The 22,225-nt window shown below is 41.4% G+C and overlaps 1 protein-coding gene and 1 pseudogene across 7 annotated transcripts in view; both read right to left on the bottom strand.

Moving 5' to 3' along the window:
* NXPE3 (neurexophilin and PC-esterase domain family member 3) overlaps positions 1–16,802 on the bottom strand; it is a 48,256-nt gene extending 31,454 nt beyond the window's left edge. Inside the window, exons 1-4 of one of the 7 annotated variants that reach the window (XM_059392049.1) lie at positions 15,967–16,802; positions 13,269–13,433; positions 12,833–12,983; positions 9,679–9,963 (exon numbers count right to left, since the gene is read on the bottom strand). In XM_059392049.1, coding sequence (XP_059248032.1) covers positions 9,679–9,771 — 93 coding nt within the window. In that variant the 5' untranslated portion in view covers positions 9,772–9,963; positions 12,833–12,983; positions 13,269–13,433; positions 15,967–16,802. Of the gene's footprint in view, positions 1–9,678; positions 10,229–12,832; positions 12,984–13,268; positions 13,434–15,535; positions 15,654–15,966 lie in introns of all 7 variants that reach the window. The other 6 variants (XM_059392047.1, XM_059392052.1, XM_059392051.1 and 3 more) reach the window with 6 other exon arrangements.
* Positions 16,803–19,072: 2,270 nt separating this feature from the next.
* LOC132010224 (protein PET100 homolog, mitochondrial-like) lies at positions 19,073–19,306 on the bottom strand (annotated as a pseudogene).
* Between the last annotated feature and the right edge of the window lie 2,919 nt (positions 19,307–22,225).

A 22,225-nucleotide genomic window follows, 5' to 3' on the forward strand; every position in this document is an offset into this window, starting at 1 on the left:
TTTAGCCATTCTAACTGGTGTGAGGTGATACCTCATTGTGGTTTTGATTTGTATTTCCCTGATGCCGAGTGATATGGAGCACTTTTTCTTTTTTTTTTTTTTTTAAAGATTATTTATTTATTTGACAGAGAGAGATCACAAGTAGGTAGAGAGGCAGGCAGAGAGAAGGGGGAAGCAGGCTCCCCACCAAGCAGAGAGCCCAACGCAGGGCTCGATCCCAGGACCCTGGGATCATGACCTGAGCCAAAGGCAGAGGCTTTAACCCACTGAGCCAGTCAGGTACCCCAAAATTTCACTTTAAACGTAAAACTTTTCTAAAAAATTCTTTGGGGCATCTGGCTGGTTCAGCTGGTATAGAGCATGCAACTCTTGATATCAGGGTTGTGAGTTTGAGCCCCATGTCACGTGTAGAGATCACTTAAAAACAAAAGATCTTTTTTAAAATAGTCTTTTGGGGTGCCTGCATGGCTCAGTTGATTAAGCATCTGCCTTTGGCTCAGGTCATGATCCTGGAATCCCAGGAAATATCCCCCGCATGGGGCTCCCTGCTTAGCAGAGAGTCTGCTTCTCCCTCTGCCCCCACCCTGGTCGTGCGCACGCTCTCTCTCTCTCTCTCAAATAAATAAAATCCTTAAAAAAAAAAAAAGTAATAGAGGGAACAAAAATGACTGAAAATTTTGTCTTACCAGAATTGACATCAGCATGTAACAGCCTAAGGCATTCCTTTTCTGTTCCCCTTTCAACAACTCAACAGGCATCTGTCCACAAACAAAGGGGCCTTTGTGGGAGTTGTGGGAAAAGCACCAGATGCCAAGAGACTGAGGCGCCTCACCCACATGTGCATCCGGTAATAGGCAGACAGACTCAGCATAGGCTGCAGAAGAGCCAGTGAACCTACCCCAACCCCTTATGGCCACAGTCAGGAAAAATCTTCAGATCCCAATGAATAAAAAAGAATGGATGGAAATCCAGCTTTCCCTAGAGCAGGAGATTCCAGCATGCCCCTGGTGGTGTCATGGAGTGGTAATCAGAAACTCTGCTGGTGCAATCCCTCCCCAACACAACACAGTGCAGATGAACTCTCACAGCACCCTCTCCCAAGCAGGAAAAGGAGAGTGGGAGTTAATGCCCAGCCATCCCTGTTGAGTGAGATGCCAGTGGGGAAACCCATTACTCTCTGGCAGCACCCAGAGTACTGAGGCTAGACCTCCACGACTGGTGGGAGGGAGAAGATCAGGAAAAAGGCAAATGAGAATATCAAAGGGCATTGAAGGGATGCAGTTCCTGCTGACTGTGCTCAAAACTTTAGCAGGAAGGTGGTCCATAAGCCTATGGGAGAACCTCACCTGACAATCTCCCCACCGAGCCCACGAGCAGCCCAACACCCTGAGTACTAAACTCACACCTTCTCTGACTCTGCAACAGCTCCTGGCATACACTTCCCAGGTAAGGTGGCAAGTGTAAGTCTGATAAATGAGTGCTATCAGAAAAACAGACTAATATCTATCAGCAAAGAAGAAACCAGAAACTTGAGTTATAGTGCCACTTTCTAGAAAACAAAAGAAGTTAACAACAGCTAGCCTGGTGGTTTATAAGACTCAGAGAAGAGATAAGAGCTTAAGAATTGTGTCACATGAAGAAGCGAAAATGTGGTGAAGACATAGCCACATAAGGAGAAGAAAACCCCAGATACTACAGGACGAACAGTCTACCCCATTTGAAGGTAACTAGCAAAGATTTGAGGTAGTATCTGTCTCCAAAAGAGCAATGCAAACCTAAAAGAACATGAAAAATCCAGGAAACACATCATCACCAAAAGATAACAATAATCTTCCAATAACCTAACTCAAAGGCACAGAATTTAACAAGCTACCTGATAAAGAATTCAAAATAGCTGGTTAAGGAAACTCAACAATTCAACCAAGTACATCAGCAAAATGAGAAATCTACAAAGAGAGAGAAATCATAAAAAAGAGGTAAACAGAAATGCAATGAATGCAATGAAAAATGCCATAGAGAGCATCTCTATGCAGAGGAGATCAAATGGAAGACATAATAAGTGAGCTGGAAAACAAAAACTCTGAAATAACCTGATCAGAAATGAACAAGAAAAAGAGAATGAAAAAGAACACAGAATGCCTATATGATCTACAGGATAACATTAAATGTACAACTATTAGAATAATCAGGATTTGAGAAAGAACAGAGAGCCAGAAAGTTTATTTAAAAAGACAAGACAGGGAGCGCCTGGGTGGTTCAGTGGGTCAAAGCCTCTGCCTTCGCTCAGTTCATGATCCTGGGGACCTGGGATGGAGCCCCACATTGGGCTCTCTGCTCAGCAGGAAGCCTGCTTCCTCCTCTGCCTGCCTCTCTACCTACTTGTGATCTCCGTCTGTCAAATAAATAAATAAAATCTTCCCAAAAAATAAAAAAATAAATATTAAAAAATAAAAAGATAAAAGCTGTCAACTTTCCAAACCTGGGGATACAGCTGGATGACCAAGTTCACAAAGCTAATAGATCACCCAATTATCTCAATGCAGAAAAACCTTCTTCAAGACAAAATATAATAACATTGTCAAAAACAAACACAGAGAATCCTAAAAGCAGCCAGAAAAAAAGACTGTAATCTGAAAGGAACACCCATTTGGCTATCAGCAAGTTTCTCAGCAGAACTCGGTGCCAGGAAAAGTGAAATGACATATTCAGTGTTAAAAGAAAGTGTCGACCAAAAACACTGAGTCTGGCAAATTTAGCTTCAAATATGAAGGAGAAATGAAGACTGTCTCAGACAAACAAAAGCTGAGAACGTGTATCACCACTAGATCTGCCTTGCAAAAATGCTGAAAAGAGTTCTTCAAACTGAATGAATGAAGAAACTAATTGGTGACATGAGAATATATGAAAGTATTCTACAGAACAGTAAAGAGAAACATACAGTCAGATTTAGAAAACTGTAATTGTAGGGATGCCTAAGTGGCTCAGTCAGTTGGGCATCTGCCTTCATTGAGCATCTGCATCTCAGGTCATGATCCCAGGACCCTGGGATCAAGTCCCACATCAGTAAAAGGGTAGATAGAGCTTTGTATGCTACTGAAGTTAAGTTGTTATAGGGTTAAAAGGGACAGCTTTATCTATAAGATATTTTATATAAATCCCATGGTAACCACAATGCAAAAACAGAACAGATTCAAAAGAGAAAGAAAGGAAAAACAGAGCATACCACTACAGACAAACACCACTTTATAAAAGGCATAAACGGAGGGAAAAAGAAACTATGAAAATATAAAACAATCAGAAAGCAATTAATAAGATGGCATTACTAAGTCCTTATATATCAACAAATAACTCTAAATATAAGTGGATTGAATTCACCAAGAAAAAGGCAAATAATAGCTGAATGGATTTTTTTTTAAAGGACCCCCCCCCCAAAAAAAAAATAGGTGGACTAAAGGTAACTTCAGATTTAAGGACACACACAGGCTGAAAGCAAAGAGATGACAAAAGATATCCCAAACAAGTAAAAACCAAAAGAAAGAGAGGTTGGTTATGCTTATATGAAACAAAATAAACTTTAAGCCAAGAACAGTAACAAGTGACAAAAAAGGTCATTATAGAATGATAAAGAGGTCAATTCATCAAGAGGATGTAACAATCATAAATATATACCAACCCAACAACAGAACACCTAAATATATTAACATATATATTAAATACTAACAGAACTGAAGGGAGAAATAGACAACAATAAAAGAATAGTAGGGGACTTCAATACTCCACTGTCAGCAATGGACAGATCATCCAGACAGAAAATCAACAAGGAACTACTGGATTTGGACCATACATGCATTATATCAAATGGACCTAACAGATATTTATAAAGTAATCCCTATCAAAATTCCAGTGACATTTTTAATTAAAAAAAAAAAAAAAACAGGGAAAACAAAATTTGTAAAAGACCCTGAATAACCAGAGCAATCCTAAGAAACAAGAACAAAACTAAAGGTATCATACTTCTTGTTTTCAAACTACACTACAAAATTATAGTAATCAAAACAGTACAGTACTGGCACAAATACAGAATAGAATTAAGACCCCAAAATAAAGCCCTACATACACAATCACCTAATTTTTTTAAGCAATTACTATGCCCAATGTGGGGCTGAAACTCATGACCCCAAGATCAAGAACAAGTAAGCCAGCCAGGCACCCCTAGAATCAACTAATATTTGATAAGGGAGACACAAATACTCAATGGCATAGTACTCAAAAGCATAGTCTCTTCAATAAGTGGTGTTGGAAAAACTGGACAACAAGCAGACAAATGACTAGACCCTTTCTTATACCACTCAAAATAGATTAAAGACTATGTTATAAGATCTGATATTATAAAATCCTATGGTGATAATCATATTGCAATATATAAATAGCCTATCAACACACTGCATACCTTAAACCTACATGTTATATGTCATCTATCTCAATAAAAAGAAAGAAAAGAAAATTTTCCCTTATCTACTGATTGCCTATTGGGAAATACTGCATCCAGGGCGCTTGGGCGGCTCAGTCGTTGGGTGTCTGCCTTCAGCTCATGTCATGATCCCAGCCTCCTTGGATCGAGCCCTGCATCTGGATCCCTGCTTGGCTGGAAGCCTGTTTCTCCCTCTCCCACTTCCCCTGCTTGTGTTCCCTCTCTCGCTGTCTCTTTCTCACTCTCTCTCTCTCTGTCAAATAAATAAATAACATCTTTAAAAAAAATTTTTTTAAAGGAAACATTCCATCCTCCTTCTCTTTTTCAGTTGTTGTAAGGATATAACAAACCATTAAGGACCAAACCATGCGTGCTCCTGACATACCCCCTTCTCCTTCCTACCCTTTTCCTCTCTTCCTTTCCTACTCTTACTCTTGTTCCTTGGGTAGCCATCCCAGCTATTCAAGATCAACCAATTTCAGGATACAAAATCAATATACAGAAATCCTTTGGATGTCTATATACTAACAATAAAGCAGCAAAAAAAGGGAAATTAAGAAAACAATCCCATTTACAATTGCACCAAAAACAATAAAATATTTAGGAATAAACTTATCCAAGGAGGTGTGAAAGACCTGTAATTTGAAAACTACAAAACACGATAAAAAAAATTAAAGATGACATAAACACATGGAAAGATATTCCATGCTCATGGACTGGGAGAACTAATACTGTTAAAATGTCCATACTACCCAAAGCAATCCACAAATTTACTGTAATCCTTATGAAATACCAATAGCATTTTTGACAAAACTATAACAAATAATCCTAAAATTGTATGGAAGCATAAAAGATTCCAAATAGCCAAAGCAGTCTTGAAAAAGAACAAGACTGGAGGTATCACAGGACACCTGAGTGACTTCGTCAGTTAGGCATCTGCCTTTGTCTCAGGTCATGACCCTAGGGTCCTGGGATGGAGCCCCGTGACATCGAGCTCCCTGCTCAGTGGGGAATTTGCTTCTCTCTCTCTCTCTGCACCCATCCTGACCCGCTCATTCTCTTTCCCTTCTCTGTCAAATAAAAAAAAAAAAAAAAAAAAAACAACTGGAGCTATCAGAATCCCAGATTTCAAGATATACTACAAACTGTAGTAAGGAGAACAGTATGGTACTAGCACAAAAACAGACACATAGATCAACAGAACAGAATAAAGAGCCCAGAAATAAACTCACGATCATTTGGTCAATTAATCTTTGACAAAAAAGCCAAGAATGCGCAATGGGAAAAAGACAGTCTATTTAACAAATGGTATTGGAAAAACTAGACAGTTACATGTAAAAGAATTAAAATGGATCATGTTCTTACACCATACAGAAAAACAAACTCAAAATGGATTAAAGACCTAAATAGGAAACCTGAAACCATAAAAAATCCTAGAAGAGAGCACAGACAGTAATTTCTCTGACACTGGCCATAGCAGCATTCTTCTAGATATATTTCCTCAGGCAAGGGAAAAAAAAGCAATGATAAATTATTAGGACTACGTTAAAATAAAACAATTCTTCATAGCAAAGGAAATAATCAATAAAACAAAAAGACAACCTACGCAATGGGAGAAGGTATTTGCAAATGACATATCCATAAAGAATTACTATCCAAAATACATAAAGAACTTCTATAACTCAACACCAAAAAATAATAATAATAATAAAATAAAAGCAAACAATCCAATTTAAAATGGCCAGAAGACATGAACAGACATTTTCCAAAGACATCCTGCTGGCCAGGAGACACGTGAAAAGATGCTCAACATCTCTCGTCATCAGGGAAATGCAAATCAAAACCACAATGAGTTATCTCCTCAAACCTGTTAGAATGGCTAAAATCAACAACGTAAGAAACAACAACAGAAGGCAAAGATGTGGAGAAGAAGGAACCTCATGCACTGTTAGTAGGAATGCAAACTTGTGCAGCCACTGTGGAAAACAGTACGGAGGTTTCCTCAAAAAGTTAAAAACAGAAGTACTGGATGCCTGGGTGGCTCGGTCAGTTAAGCGCCTGCCTTCAGCTCAGATCATGATCCCAGGGTTCTGGGATTAAGTTCCGCATCCCGCTCCCTGCTCAGCAGGGAGCCTGCTTCTCCCTCTGCCTGCCGCTCTGCTTGCTTGTGCTCTCTCTCTCTCTTTGACAAATAAATAAAATAGGATCTTTTTAAAAAAATTTAAAAATAGAATTACCAAATGATCTAGTAACTACATAATGGATACTTACCTAAAGAAAATAAAAACACTAATTCAAAAAGATATATGTCCCCCTCTATTTACTGCAGCATTATTTACAATAGCCAAGATATGGAAGCAGTCCAAGTGTCCATCCACAGAAGAATGGACAAAGAAGATGTGGTGTATATATACATACAATGGAATATCACTCAGCCATAATCTTGCCATTTGCAACAACCTGTATGGACCTAGAGAGTATAATGCTAAGTGAAGTTAGACAAAGACATAATACCATATGATTTCACTCATATGTGATATACAAGAAAAAAACAAAGAAAGAAAGAAAAAGACAAATGAAAAAAACAGACTTTTAAATATAAAGGACAAACTGGTGATAGCCAGAAGGAAGCTGGTAGGGGGATGGATAAAATAGGTGAAGGGGATTAAGAGTACATATATTGGGATGAGCAATGAATAATATATAAAATTGGTGAATCACTGTATTGTTCATTTGAAATTAATATAACATAGTCTCGGGGTGCATGGGTGGCTCAGTGGGTTAAAGCCAATCCTGGCCTATGAAAATCCAGGAGAGGTTGCTGCAAGTTTCTGGTGGATGCGTGCAGAGCATTTCCTGCTCTCCATCCCCTACCCTAATCTTCTTTACCAATTTTCATCACAGTAATAAATTGAACAGTTCAAAAGTCATGGCAATATTCTCAACTTGGACAAGATGACCTCTTTAGACAGGGAAAATGTTTTACTGCACTCTATCAAAAGAACTATTTGTTATTGTCAATGTCAGAATTGTCTTAATTGTTTATCACTGCCCTCTATCTCCTTTCTCCCTTATTGCTGAGATAGTCTTGGTGCAGATAATTAGAGCTCTTAGTTGGCTTTCAGCTCACAAGTTCTCAAGAGCTAAAGCAGGAGTACTAGGGGAATTTTCTCACAATCCTTCCTGCAATAACATCAATGATGTGGGACTCTGGCCTACCTTCTCAAGTCTCTCTTTCTCCCTTTTCCTGCCTCCTCACTCAACCTAGACCCACACAAGTTTCTTTTTTCTATTTGTATACCCACGCCATTTAATGTGGTAACACACACATACATACACACACACACACTCACAAAACCAATGAAGAAGAGTGCGATGCACACCCCTGGTCTTGAAAGTTACTGCCCGTCTATCATCCTGCAGGCTCAGCTCCATCTCCCAACTCTGTTCTTCCTAGCCCCTGCACACAAGCCTCCAACGAGTACCCCGCCTTCCAAACTCCACCTCCTCTACAGGCAAGAACTGCTTCAAGATCCTTCCCTCCAGCAGCAAATGCATCTACGTTGCCAACCATCATGATATTTTTCCTTCGTAGGTCAGAGGAAGGAGCACAGCAACTTCTACGTAATCAATATTAAAATGATAACAAGAACACCCACAATATATGATGTCTCTCAACCTACATAAAGTTTTATGCTCCATTTGTGCTCTAGATCACATTATCTCCTCTCCTTGGTCCATTAATCCTTCTCCTCTGCAGCTTCTCAATGATCACTTTACCCTCAAATTCAAAGCCCTCAGACTTCCACTTCTAGCCAAGATAATGAAACAGTGAGAATTACCCTTCCATCTGAAACAACTTTAAAAAAAAAAATATATATATATATATATATATATATGTATATATAAGCAGCAATGATTTTCCAGACCCTGAACATTAGACAACAAAGGACAATGATGCCTGAAAGATGGAAAACATGGGTGATCCTTTGCTTACAGCCTTGAAAGCATTTCCAGGCTGCAGCATTGGGAGGGGATCCTGGGTAGAGCCTGGTCAACTACTCAAGTTGAAGGGACGTGGCCAAGTCTTAAAAGACCAAAGTGAATCCAAAAGACAAAGTGGCAGGAGGAGAGATGCAGAGAGAACTCAGGGGATCTGCAGAGGGTCCCTCTCGGGTACTCAGCAGAGTACTGGAGGGCCAAAGTGCATGGGGAAAACTATGGAGGCTGAAGGAAAAACCTGAAAGCATGAAAGACAACAGTAATCAGAGCTCTCAGAGAGTCAGAATGCTTGGGGACACAGACATTCCACCTATAGCAAAAGCCAATAAGCAGAGAAACACTGTAATTAAGATGGACATGCAACCTGAGAAGCTTCACAGGCCAAAAAAAGTAAAAGAGCAGCATCATTTTATCTAGAATCACTCCATAAATTTCAGTGACTTATGAGTGGCAAAGCGGGGGAGAGGGGCATACTAAGTTCATTTCTAGTGCCAGGCACTGGAAGGGGTCAGTAGGACACAGTCCTGCCCTTGTATGCATTCTGTAGTCTCTAGGACAGATTCATCAACTCCCTCCTCTGAGTTTTCCTTCAGTTTTTGGCCAGCAGTCAGCTAAAAGATCCCCTCCTTGGGGTACCATGGTGGTTCAGTGAGTTAGAGCCTCTGCCTTTGGCTCAGGTCATGAGCCCAGGGTCCTGGGGATGAACCCCGCATCGGGCTCTCTGCTCAGCAGGGAGCCTGCTTTCTCCTGCCTCTCTGCCTACTTGTGATCTCTGTCAAGTAAATAAATTTTATAAATAAATAAATAAAATAAAAGGTCCCCTCCTTGAAAAAACCCTCTTTCAACCCCCTAACAACTATAGAGTAGTCTGCTTTCCTTTCTTGACTGCATTCTTCACAATTCCTAATAATCACTTATTATTACTATACGACTATGATTATTATTTTCTCCTATGCACATTTAGAATATGAGCTCTATAAGCAAAGAAATCATGTCTGTCAACTTCACCACTGTACCCTCTGTGACCAGCACAGTATATAACCACTGAAGGTACTCCAACACTTACTGAATAAATGAAAACAAGAGCTATGACCAGGATAAGTTTTCTGATGACCAGCATTTCCTAGGCTAGTTAGCCCCAAATCCTTAGATTTGGTTCCTTTAGTTATAAAGGAGCTTATGAAGTACTCATAAAAAGTACTCACCTCTACCTGAGTAACATTGACGACCAGCACCACCACCATCAGCACAGCAAGCAGACAGCAGAAAAGCCGTAGTTTGAAGAAATTGAGCCACATTGTCTGTCTGTGTCTTGATCACCCATGGCCGACGCCATGCTACCTTCACTCCTCAAAACTCCATGTCTTCGTTCTTCTGATCTGCAGACGAGCTTTTAGTTGAATTTGTTTTCCGCTAGTATCATTAAGAGCTCTTTGTATGGAGGAGAGGCTAGGGTTGACTTAAGAAGCACACTTTTCTTCAGAGGAGTCCTTCAAACAGGGAAGATGAGAATACAGATCACCAACTCCAACAGCCAAGTGTGTGGTAAGAGGAAAGGTGCCACACTTCCTCTTCCTGAACCCTCTCAAAGGCCCAAAGTCATGAGGGGAAAGCAAAGAGCCACAGCACAGTAAGATCTGTTGCGCATTCAATTTGCTCAAACCCAATCCCAGAGTTCCATACAAATACAGTGATATTTGTCCTGCAAATTTTAGGTTTTAACTTTGAAGAAGGCAAAGAAGAATATCTTCAAACCTTTAGGAATTAGAAAATTAAAGTCACTGTTAAATTTCTAGAGGTCTAAGTAGATAAAATCATTCCCCTTCCCTTATAGCTCAAGTTACATAACACCCCTAAAGTGATCATATTTGATGAGCATTAAAAGGAAACCTGCTGATTTTATGAGGAGTTCTGTGAGACTGTGCAAACTATCCCCACCCCCTCTAGAAAACAAGGAGTGCTGTCCCCCTGCACAGCAGAAGACATGAAATACCCTTCAGATGTCCAGCTCCTGAGGGAGGATGTTCCCTCAGCAGATTAACAGGGCCCAGGAGGGAAGACACTAATCCTGAAGATAGAGGAAAGAAAAGCTAAGCCTGACAAGTAAGAGGAGACCCAGCTCCCTCATCATAACTGCTAGAGGCAGAGGACTTCAGAGCCTGCCACTCCTACCTGTTCTCGCATAATGAATTCAAAATGCTCTCCCCAATTTTTATTTTGGTATAGATAAACAGAAAAAAATACTAGTATTTTGTTTCTAGCTAGGCTCTCCATAGAGGGCAAGGTGGAGAAGTCATGGTGAAAGGGTGCATAACTATGGCACAGAGGATCTCTGAATACCTCGACTGCATCGCAACGTTGTACTGGACCTGGCAAGCCGCCCTACTCCCTCTCTCTTTCACTCCACCTGACCAGTCCATTCCCATGCCACAAGGAACACAACTCCTCCTCATCTCTGCCTCATAAAGGAGATAGAACTGAGCTATTCTAACTTGATCTCCATCCTCAGAAGTCCCACAGCACTTTCTTCTCACTTCACATCTCAGCATTTTCACTCCTCTGTATTTGTATGTACTTCCTGTTCCTCCAACTAGACTATACCAATCATGATTTTAAAAAAAAAAAAAAAACAGAGGGGCACCTGGGTGGCTCAGTCCATTGAGCGTCCGACTCATGATTTCAGTTCAGGTTGTGATCTCAGGGTCATGAGATCGAGTCCCACATCAGACTCCACCCTTAGGGTAGAATCTGCTTCTCCCTCTCCCTCTGTTCCCCCTCCACAGCTCTCTGTCTCTATCTTCTCTCTCTCTCTCTCAAATAAATAAATATTTAAAAAATTTAAATTTTAAAATTAAAAAAAAAAAAAAAAAAAACAGAAACCAGGGCAACTGGGTGGCTCAGTTGGTTAAGCTTCAACTCTTGGCTTCAGCTCAGGTGGTGATCTCGGGATTATGAGACTGAGCCCCAGAGCAGGGCTCTGTGATGAACATGGAGTCTGCTTGACCCTCTTCCTCTCCCTCTGCCCCTTCCCCCAGCGAGCTCTCTCTCTCAGATAAATAAAATCTTATAAAAACAAACAAACAAAAAAGGGACAACTGGGTGGCTCAGTCAGTTAAGTGACTGCCTTCAGCTCAGATCTTGATCCCAGGGTCCTGGGATTGAACCGTGTGTTGGGGATTCTTGCTCAGTGGTGAGCCTGCTTCTCCTTCTCCCTCTGTTGCTCCCCCTATTTGTGCTCTCTGTCTGTCTCTTTCTCTCTGTCAAATAGGTAAAATCTTAAAAACAAAACAACAAAAGAAAAAAAAAAAACACAGAAACCATGCATCAGAGAAAAAGCAACTTAGTAAAAACAATGTATCATATTTCTTGGATTCACTCACAGTACCTCCCCCTTACATGATATATATTGTTGCAACAATCCACAGAACAAAAAATTATGGAAGCCTACTTTGCAGCATACACTATACTAAGTGCCAGAAACTCCCACGGAAAAGCTTACACTTATATCAGACAAAAGGTATTTCCTCTCCTAAATTACGAATATTTATCCCTCTGCAGGCTCCCTATACAGGGATACCAAGCACTTTGCAAGACCCCATTTGATGACCCCTAAACCCCACCCCTAACACCCAAGCACCCACTCACCCCAAAGTGCCTATAAATCCTAGAAAGAAATAACTATGAACAAGAAGAAATGACTCTGTCATCAGGGCCCAACTGCTCTTCTGTAGAAGAGCAGGAGTTGGCCATAAATATCATAGGCTTCCCTCATGCCCAGAGAGGGAGAAGACCAAAGACAATACTCCATGGAGATTCAGCAGCACCACAGTAAGCACTGTCTGTGTACTACAGAAAAACCAGCAGCTTCGAGAAGGTTAGTGTTATTCAGAGCCAGGAGGCAGCAGTGCAGCTGCGGTCGGGGGTGCAGAAGGATGGCAAGGGCAGCAGACTCCAGAACTACGGGGACCACAGGGACATAGGTAGCAAAGCAAATGTGCAAGAAACCCCTCATGGCCAAGGACTTCTACTGAAAGTTGTTACTGGAGGGGCATGCAAGACCTGACTTCTAGACCCATCTGTATATCTAAGTAGATGTGGTCTAAGGGACACGTAGACCTCTCTCTGAAAAGACATATATGAAAATGTTCATAGTTGTTACCTCTGCACAGTTTTTTTTCTCCTTTATCTTTATCTTTGTGTCCTAAGTTTTCACCAGGAAATAAAAGTAAAAATAGTACAAATAGAAAAAAAAAAGCAGGTTTCTAAAAGTAATAATTAACAACAAGCCATAAGAAGAAATACAGCATTAAACCAAATACAGAAAAACAACTGAATTTAAAATGAAAAATTTCGGGGCACCTGGGTGGCTCAGTGGATTAAGCGTCTGCCTTCGGCTCAGGTCATGATCTCAGGGTCCTGGGATCGAGCCCCACATCAGGCTCTCTGCTCAGCAGGGAGCCTGCTTCCCTCTTTCTCTGCCTGCCTCTCTGCCTACTTGTGATCCCTCTCTCTGTTAAATAAATAAAGAAAATCTATTACAAAATAAATAAATAATAAAATGAAAAATTTCAAAGTGAAAGAAGAAATCTCTAATCGTTCTCTACTGTTTTCCTACAAATAAAAAACCTACGCATTACATCAAGAAACTTATCTTAAAAAGACAGCAGGACAATATCATTCAGTATCTCAAACTGCCTTAGAATTGAATAAAAACAAAAGTGCTAGACAGAATGACTCTAAGGAAAAGTTTCCTAGACCAGCCAAAAATAAAAATTTATTACTGAATGTTATTTACCTTTTTTAAAAAAATTTCCAGTTCCCAAGAAGAGATTAGAGCTTACATCTAACTTTCCTTTCAGTGTAAAGTCCTGAATTCAAACAATCATGACAGCGCTGATTCTTTTCTTGCCACATTCAAAGCACCGGTTGATGTTTCCTCACTTTTATACCATTCTTCCTGCTGCAACAAGATTACACACATGATATCCAGGTTAAAGATACCAAAATTAAGGAAAACATTTGAAATCAAGAGTATAGTTTTATCCCGCGATGCACAGAGATTTCAGTATAACAAAGTAGGAGAAACATTTCCTTTACTACTAATAAAAAATAGTAACTGGCTATTTATAGATGAAGATAGATAGATAGATAGATATAGATAGATAGATAGATAGATAGATATAAACTTAAACATGGCAAGTTACTCCCAGATCTGAGCTGAAGGTCAAATTTTATAATTAGCAAAATAACTGAAAAAATATAAATCAAAGATAAAACCTCCATATGTTACTTTTCTTAGACTAGAATAATTATGTACTTCAACAACCCATCCTACCACTATAGAAAGTAAGAGGTATCTAGACAGATCCAAAAGTTATGATTAATTCAGGAGGAATTTACATTTGAGCGGTCTTGTTTTCAAATCCTCCTAATGTATCAGTCCATCACTTAGTCATGCCTCATATTTATGTTTGAAGGACAAGCAAAAAGTAAAATGCATGGTCTATTGGGTCTCTTCTGCCAAAGGTGATTAAGACTACTTCCAGCCAATCTAACTTCTTAATGGCCTGTCACAAAAACCCTAGACTGCCACTACGTATGTGACTTCCTACCCCATCTCATAAGAGAATTACAGAGTGACTGTTTATATCACTTGGAATTAAAACTGTCAGTAACATCAATGAGATAGTTCAGTACTAAAAAGAAAATTAGGCAGCAAACCCATCCCCTAGGGAATTAGACAACCATTTCACAAAGATAAGTTATTATAGGATAACTACACATCCAGTTTCTGGGACAGTCCCCATTCTATATACCCTGAACTGCTACCCACATAAATATAATTGTACTTGTCAGATAAAGTATATAGAATTTTACTTCAAAATACGTGGACCCCCTACACAGAAGACAAATCACAGATCTACATGGAATATACTCGAACTTAAATATTTCTAGGTCAGGGGCACCTGCGTGATTCAGTGAGTTAAACATCCAACTCTTGATTTCAGCTCAGGTCATGATCTCAGGGTTGAGATCGAGATTCTTCCTTTCTCTCTCTCTCTCTCCCTCTCCGTCTGCCCCTCTCCCCTCTAAAAAATGTATATATCAAACTTTCCAAATTGCAGCTGTATAACTCATAAACACAGAGAAAAAAACAATGGTTGCCAGAGGGGAGGGACGTGGTGGGGTGCAAAATAGATGAGGAGGATTAAGAGGTACAAACTTCCAGTTACCAAATAAATAAGTCATGGGGATGCAAATGTAATATAGAGAACACAGTGAATAATATGGTAATAATTCCATATGATGACAGACAATAACTACGTTGCTTGTGGTGATCGTTTCATAATGTATATAAATGTCAAACCACTATGGTGAGCACCTGAAACTGATATAATATTGTATGTTAACCATACTTCAATAAGTACAAAGAGCACCTATATTTCACAGGGTGCTGGGTAAGACCCTGAAACTTAACAGGCCAGGATCCAGAGAAAGAACTGGAGCCATATCCATGAATATGACAATGACTGGTCACCAAGTAAGGTCAACCTTTGACAAAGAGGAAGCACAGCAGAAGTCTGCAGGACTTGTTTCACCTGATTCCATTTCTCTTTCATTTATCCCCACCTCACACACCCAAAGTGCTGACTCACCACCCAGGCCTTCCCCTGCCCTTCTTCCAAAGCAGCACCCCATGTTTTCATGGGGAAGGGGAGCAGTTGGAGAGGAGACTAGAAGAAATCAGTTAAGTAAGTCACAGAGTAGTAAGTGCTGTAAGAAAAAAATAAAGCACATTGATAGGCTGTGTTCTTTAAACTCGTATGCACATTAATATCATCCTGTAAGCTTTTAACCATGCCAATGCTTAGACCAGACTCAACTAACTGAATCGGAATCTGTAGGACCAGGGCCTAAGAAATAGGTTTTTTAAAAAAAGGTCTCCAAATGACTACTCTAGTATACTGCCAAACAGGGGAACCGCCAGTATGAGGTGGCCAGAGGTGTTATTTCTATCAGCGGGTCAGGCCTTTCCAAAATGATCTCTGAATTGTAACTTACACTGTCCCCTCAGGACCATCCGATTCCGAGATAACAGGGACAGCCAACCTCACTGCAGTGATCTATTCCTTCGTTTCCCTTCTCAGTAACAAATAACAGCACTTTATCAGGCCAGAGACTGTGGAGAGAAGAGACGAAGTACCGGCAGAGGAAAGCAGAACCCAAACATCTTGGAGCGTGCTGCTACCTCCACTGCATGGAATCAGACAATTAATGATCAGAGTCTGGGAGTCCCGCCAGCTTCAAGCACACCCTGATGTTCCAAATGATAACCACACTGAGGAAGGGGAAGGGCCACTGAGCAGTGTAGTTCTTCATCTTTAGGAAACTGGCAGCAATCCTCCTTTAGAGTGAATAATGAAAAGAAAGGAAAATTTTACAGACAATTACACACGAAATTTGTATAAATCCTGACTGAGAATGCCACTTACCACCACCCTAATGGCCTTTAATCAAGCGGAGACGGGTGACAGGCGCGGGTTTCCACACCACACCTTGCAAAGTCACACGCTTCTCTCCCCATAGGACCTGAATCTGATGTCCCAAAGCGTCAGCTCAATAATGCCAGAAGAGTCCAAAGTGTGAGAGCATCGCTAGGCAAGTGGCTGCTGGGCCCCGGGGCAGCAGTGAGACGGGACAATGGGGCGGAGGCGGCAGGCGTCGCAAAGTGCCCCGCACCGGGTTAGGAAGAGGTCTTCAGCTGCTGCACCGGCCCGCGTTGCAGCAGGTCCGGAAAACTGAGCACCGAGATGCTCGCGTCAGCCCCGCCCCCTCCTGCGGGAGCCGCAGCGGCTCGGGCAACTCAGGTCCGAAGCTACGGCAGCCGGAGGCTCCAATTCTGCCCCCGCCGAGGACGGAAGCTTTCCCTTTCTCGCTCCAGAACCCCCAGCCGTGACCCCCGAGTCTGCAGCTCCTCTGCACCAGGCCGGTACTCAGGGGTCGGCGCGTGCGGAGAAAGGGGCTTCTCAGACTAGAGGCGCCCGCGAGGCGCCAGGCATTGGGTCCCTCGAGCGGCAGGGACCCAGCCCGGCGCCTGCGCACAAGCCGGAGTCCCGCACTCACCGCCGAGCCCTGCGGTCCGCTGTGCTCTCTCTGGCCGCTAGGCATTCGGAACGCGGGATCTGGGGAGGCTGCTCCAGATTGCCTGGTCCCTGCTTCCTGGCCCCGCTACGTCTCCTCACCCCCGACCCCCGGCTACAATTGGTTGAACTCCAGGAGAGGCGGGCCGAGGATGCTGATTGACAGCCGCGGGCGCCGTGCGCGGAACGCTGAGCCACGAGGCGAGGCAAGCGTAGTGGGCGCTGTTCGCGCAAAGGGCCGCTTTGCTTCTGCGCGGCAGGGCGTCATACAGCTGCAGCCCTGTGGCCCGAGCTCTAGCCAGCTCGGGACGGGCTTCTCTCGCCTTCGAACCTGAGGGCTCCCCAGGGACGGTCTGTTTCAAGGCTTTTTTTCATGTCAGCCGAAGTGACCATACTGGAGAAGCCCGTACTTGGGCCGTCTTCCCTGTCAGTGGCGGAATGTATTGTTTCTTCTGCCAGAAAAAAAAAAACACGATTGGCCACGTACGAGCTCTGGAACGGCAAGTCTTTCAGTCTTTCCCGACTTGGAATTAGTCGGCTTACTCTATTTGCTCTTAAAACAGCCTCGTTCCTCTTACTCTCCCTGTACATAAGTCTTCTGACAAAAATGCCTGCACACGTTCTCCCATCCCCCAAATCTGGGTCATCCTATTTTGGACGTTCTTCTAAGCGGTAGAACGTCTATAGCTATGTGAAATTCAGAAACTGAGAGGAGACCTTGGAAGACAGATAAAGGACCTGCTCAGGAAGCCGGAAGGGATTGCGGGCTGCTCTGTGTTCTTCAGTGCACAGTGGGGTTAATGGAATTTATCCCAACAAAACACAGACTCTAAAAACAGACCTGCCCCAGACTATTATCTCAAGGTTGAAGAAGAATTAATACAAATTGCAACCAACATTAATTATTTTTACATTTACTGACCACAATGGACTCTACGGGCTTATTCAGATGTTTTCGTGGGAGAACTACATGCATGGGTGACCCGACGGATGGAAGAAAAGCAGTTTCTACAAAACGGCTGCTCTTCTGGAGTAACCATTTCATTCTCCTTCCTGAAGAAAGCCTTCCAAGGCCTGTTCATAAAAGGTGACTTCCGTTGCCTCTGCTAGAAGATGATCCCCATATGATAAATTTGTGCTCTCAGTCCTATCTCCCAGACACCCCATCACCTATCTTTTATAGTTTGGCTGCCTGGTAAGCTGCAAATACTTAAACAGGAAGTGCTGACTTCTAAGTCATGGTTTGGGATCACATTAGTGACCTGATAAACCCTTTCTCCCACAGGCACTCATAATCCTGAAGCATTTGAGTCATCTTACCTATATACAGTCATTTTGGCCACAAAAAAGAGTGACCAGGACCAGGGAGGCCTGCCTATCACTACTAGATAACTGCGTATCACTTCAAATAGCTCTGCAAAGTCACCACACACCCAGTGAAAAATACTATCATACAAAAAATTCGCAATTTGGATCTTAGCCTGACTGGGGCTGACACACAGCTCTACCTCATACTAGCAGTGCCAGCCTAGGCAAATGATGTAACTTCTCTGGGCTCAATTCCTCAACTGTAAGGGGCAACAGTATCTGCACTTAGGAATAAATGAAATAACAAAAGTCCCCTAGCACAGTGTCCCAAATCTCTTCCATTAAATTTCTTACCTCAGGTTATGACACGGCATAAGGAATTTCTGAATACTACATTTATGATAATCAGACTTTGAAAGCTGGATAAAAATGAGGACATAAGTTTTGTATGTCATGATACAAAACCAAAGGAACTGTTCCTTTCTGACCTATCTGCAAAAAAGTTTTGATGCTAATTTACTCAATTTTATTTCTCTAACAACGCATGGGTCTGAGAGTTAGATAAGCAAAAAAGCAAATTAAGCCAGTTTCTGATGTAGTTAATTTGGTGGGTACTTACCAGCAACCTGGCTCCATCTCTAATGGCAGAAACTTGGGGCACAAGCACTTTTGAGCCCATGTCAGTTCCTGATTCAGTTACTTTGCTTCTGAACCCTCTGAACAAGTGACTAAAATTTGGGCCCCCAACCCCCTTAAACCATTGTTCAAAATAAGTGACTGCTGTCAGGTTAGGTATCAAACACTCTATTCCCAAAACACCATGAACCATGAGAAGATGTTGCCAAGGATAGGAGACTAGAAGGAAGAGGAATTTGGTGCCTGTATGAGTCTGTTCAGGCTGCTATAATAAAATGCCGTAGACTGGGGGGGCTTAAACAACAGAAATTTATTTTCTCACAGTTCTGAAAGTTAGAAGTCCCAGAGCAAAGTGCGAGCTGATTCAGTTCCTTGTAAGAGCTTTCTTATTGCCTTGGAGATATATACCTTTTGTTTCCTTCTTTTTTTTTTTTTTTTTTTTTTTTAAGGAACTGTGTGTGTGTGTGTGTGTGTGTGTGGGAACACAGGTCTAGAACTCAAGTACCTGGAGGCCTCAGGAGTTCTGCTGAGCAGTGCAAAGGAGCTTCTTTTCCTGCTACTTCATATCCTGTCTTTGAATGCTTCCAGCTCTCCATGCTGGTCCTCCTTCTCAGGGGGCCACAACACCCCCTTGTGCTGTATGACATAGTCCTTAAACCACCTGGCCTGACTAGCAATCCAGAACATAGTCAGCCACAGGGAAGGTTAGATAGCATGTCCTCCAAAACACTTCCAGCTTCACTCCCATCTTGTTTCTCTATGCCCCCCTCCTCTTATAAGGATATCAGTCTCATTGGATTAGTGCCCTACCCTTATGACCTCATTTAACCTTAATTGCCTCTTGCTGAGAAAGGCAGTTTCAAGCAAGCAGTCCTTCATACATACCGCCTTAGCCTAGAACATGCCTTACCAAGAAATGAAAGAATACTCACAGCTTGTGCTGGGCTTTTTGCCTTGTGTGGGACTTTCTTTGTGTGTTCCTTTATTTTGCTTAAGACACCTGAGAGTTCCTTCACTGCTTCCACCATTCGAGGACACACTAAGAAAACGGCCATCTGTGAATCAGAAAATTACCCTTGCCAGACACCAAACCTACTGGTACCTTGATTTTGGACTTCTCAGTCCCAGAACTGTGAGAAATAATTTATGCTGTTTATAAGCCACTCCGTCCCTAGAATTCTGTTATAGCAGCCCAAATGGAACTATCCACTCAAAAGTTTTCCAAAATCACTTAGGTCATCTCCCTTTTTCTTACGCCTCTTCAGTGGATTTATGTCAATACCTAGATTCAGTTGTCGTAATCCACACTCCATCCTAAGATTGCCCTGACATCCTACTTGAAATTTGGGGGGTAAAATTTTCATATAGTAAAACTTCAGTCTTTGTGCACTATTCTAATGGTTTTAAAGCTCAGTATGTGATGATAAAGAGGTCAATTCATCAAAAAGATCTAACAGTTGTAAATAATTAGATACAAATATTAGAAATTATTTAGATAAATATCAGATATACTATATAAATATATAAAGCAAATACTACCAGAACTAAAAAGAGAATACAGGGCAGTAATATTTGGAGACTTTAATATTCCATTCTCAACGATTGATAAAGTATCCAGACAGAGAATCAATAAGGGAACAGCAGATTTGAACAATGCTACAGACCAAATGGATCTAACAGACACATATAGAACATTCCATCCAACAGCAGCAGAACACATTCTTCTCAAGGGCACCTGGAACATTTTCTAGGATAGATCATATTAGGTCACAAAACAAGTCTCAACAAATGAAAAGAAGGTAGAAATTATATCAATTATCTTTTCCAACCACAATAAAATGAAATTAGAAAACAGTAATGAGGGGAAACTGGAAAATTCACAAATACATGGAAATTAAACACATTTCTGAACATCCAATGAATACGAAATTAAAGGGATATAAAAAATATTTTGAGACAAATGAAAATAAAGACAAAATACCAAAACTTTTGGGATGCAGCAAACAGTTGGCAGAATTCTGTCAACTATTTTCAAATTTTAAAAATTTAACTTAGGGGCAGCTGGGTGGTTCAGTCAATTGAGCATCTGTCTTTGGCTGGGGTGGTGATCCCAGGGTACTGGGATTGAGCCCTGCATTGGGCTCCCTGCTCAGTGGAGAGTCTGCTTCTCCTTCTCACTCTGCTCCTCCCCCTCTACCTGTGATCCCCCTCTCTCTCAAATAATAAATAAAATCTTTAAAAAGTTTTTTAATTTAGGGGCACTTTGGTGGCTCAGTTTTTAGGCGTCTGCCTTTGGCTCACGTCATGACCCCAGGGTTTTGGGATTGAGTCCCGAGTAGGGCTCCCCACTCTGCAGGAAGCCTGCTTCTCCTCTCCCATTCCCTCTGCTTTTATTCCCTTTCTCGCTGTCTCTTTCTCTGTCAAATAAATAAATAGTCTTTATAAATTAAATAAATAAAATTTTAATTTAAAAATTTTTTTTTAAAAAAGGAGGATCAGAGCAGAAGGATCTATAAGGAGCAGAATAAAGGAGCAAAAGAGGTATGGCAGGGAGGGAGTGATAACTGATAGATGGTCAGACTTGTGAAACTATTGGGGGAAATCTTAGATGTGTACAGCAGATCTAGTGGAGCACCTGGAAAAAATGAGTGGGGATACAGCCAGTCTTGGGACTAAAAAAAATAAGGCAGTTTTGTTGTTTTGTTTTTAAAGATTTTATTTATTTATTTGACAGAGATAGATCACAGAGATAGAGAGGCAGGCAGAGAGAGGAGGAAGCAGGCTCCCCGCCGAGCAGAGAGCCCGATGCAGGGCTCGATCCCAGGACCCTGGGACCATGGCCTGAGCCAAAGGCAGACGCTTTAATCCACTGAGCCACCCAGGCGCCCCAATAAGGCAGTTTTTAATTCTATGAAATTTTTTACAATACAAGATAAGATGAGGCAACTGGGTGGTTCAATTTGTTGAGTGTCTGACTCTTGATTTTGGCTCAGGTCATGACTCCAGGGTCCTGGAATCGAGGGCTCCCAGCTCTGCAGGAAGCCTGCTTCTTCCTCTCCCACTCCTCTTGCTTGTGTTCCCTCTCTTGCTGTCTCTCTCTCTGTCAAATGAATAAATAAAATCTTTTTTAAAAAAGAAAGTAAAATATTTAAGAATAATTTAACCAAGGAGGCAAAAGGTCTTTACACCAAAAACTAAGTCATTAATGAAAGAAATTGAGGAAGACACAAATGGAAAGGAATCTTGTGTTCATGGATTTGAAGAATTAATATTTAAAAGCTCTGTACTACCCAGAGCCATCTATAAATTCAATGCAATCCCTATCAAGATTCTGATGGCATTTTTTTTACAGAAATATAAAAACATTTCTAAGATTCATATAGAACCACAATAGACCCAAATAACCAAAGCTGAAAAATAACAACAAAGTGGGAGGCATATTTCCTGATTTCAAAACTGTATTATAAAGCTACAGTAACCAAAACAGTATGATACTGGCATAAAAACAAACACATAGACCAATAGAACAGAGTCAAGAGTTCAGAAATAAACCCATGCATATATGGTCATCTAATATTTGACAAGAGAGCAAAGAATACCCAATAGGGAAAGGAAATTATCTTCAATAAATGGTACTAGGAAAACTTGATATTCATATGCTGAAGGA

The sequence above is a fragment of the Mustela nigripes genome, chromosome 2 (genome assembly GCF_022355385.1).
Source record: "Mustela nigripes isolate SB6536 chromosome 2, MUSNIG.SB6536, whole genome shotgun sequence".
Classification (NCBI taxonomy): domain Eukaryota; kingdom Metazoa; phylum Chordata; class Mammalia; order Carnivora; family Mustelidae; genus Mustela; species Mustela nigripes.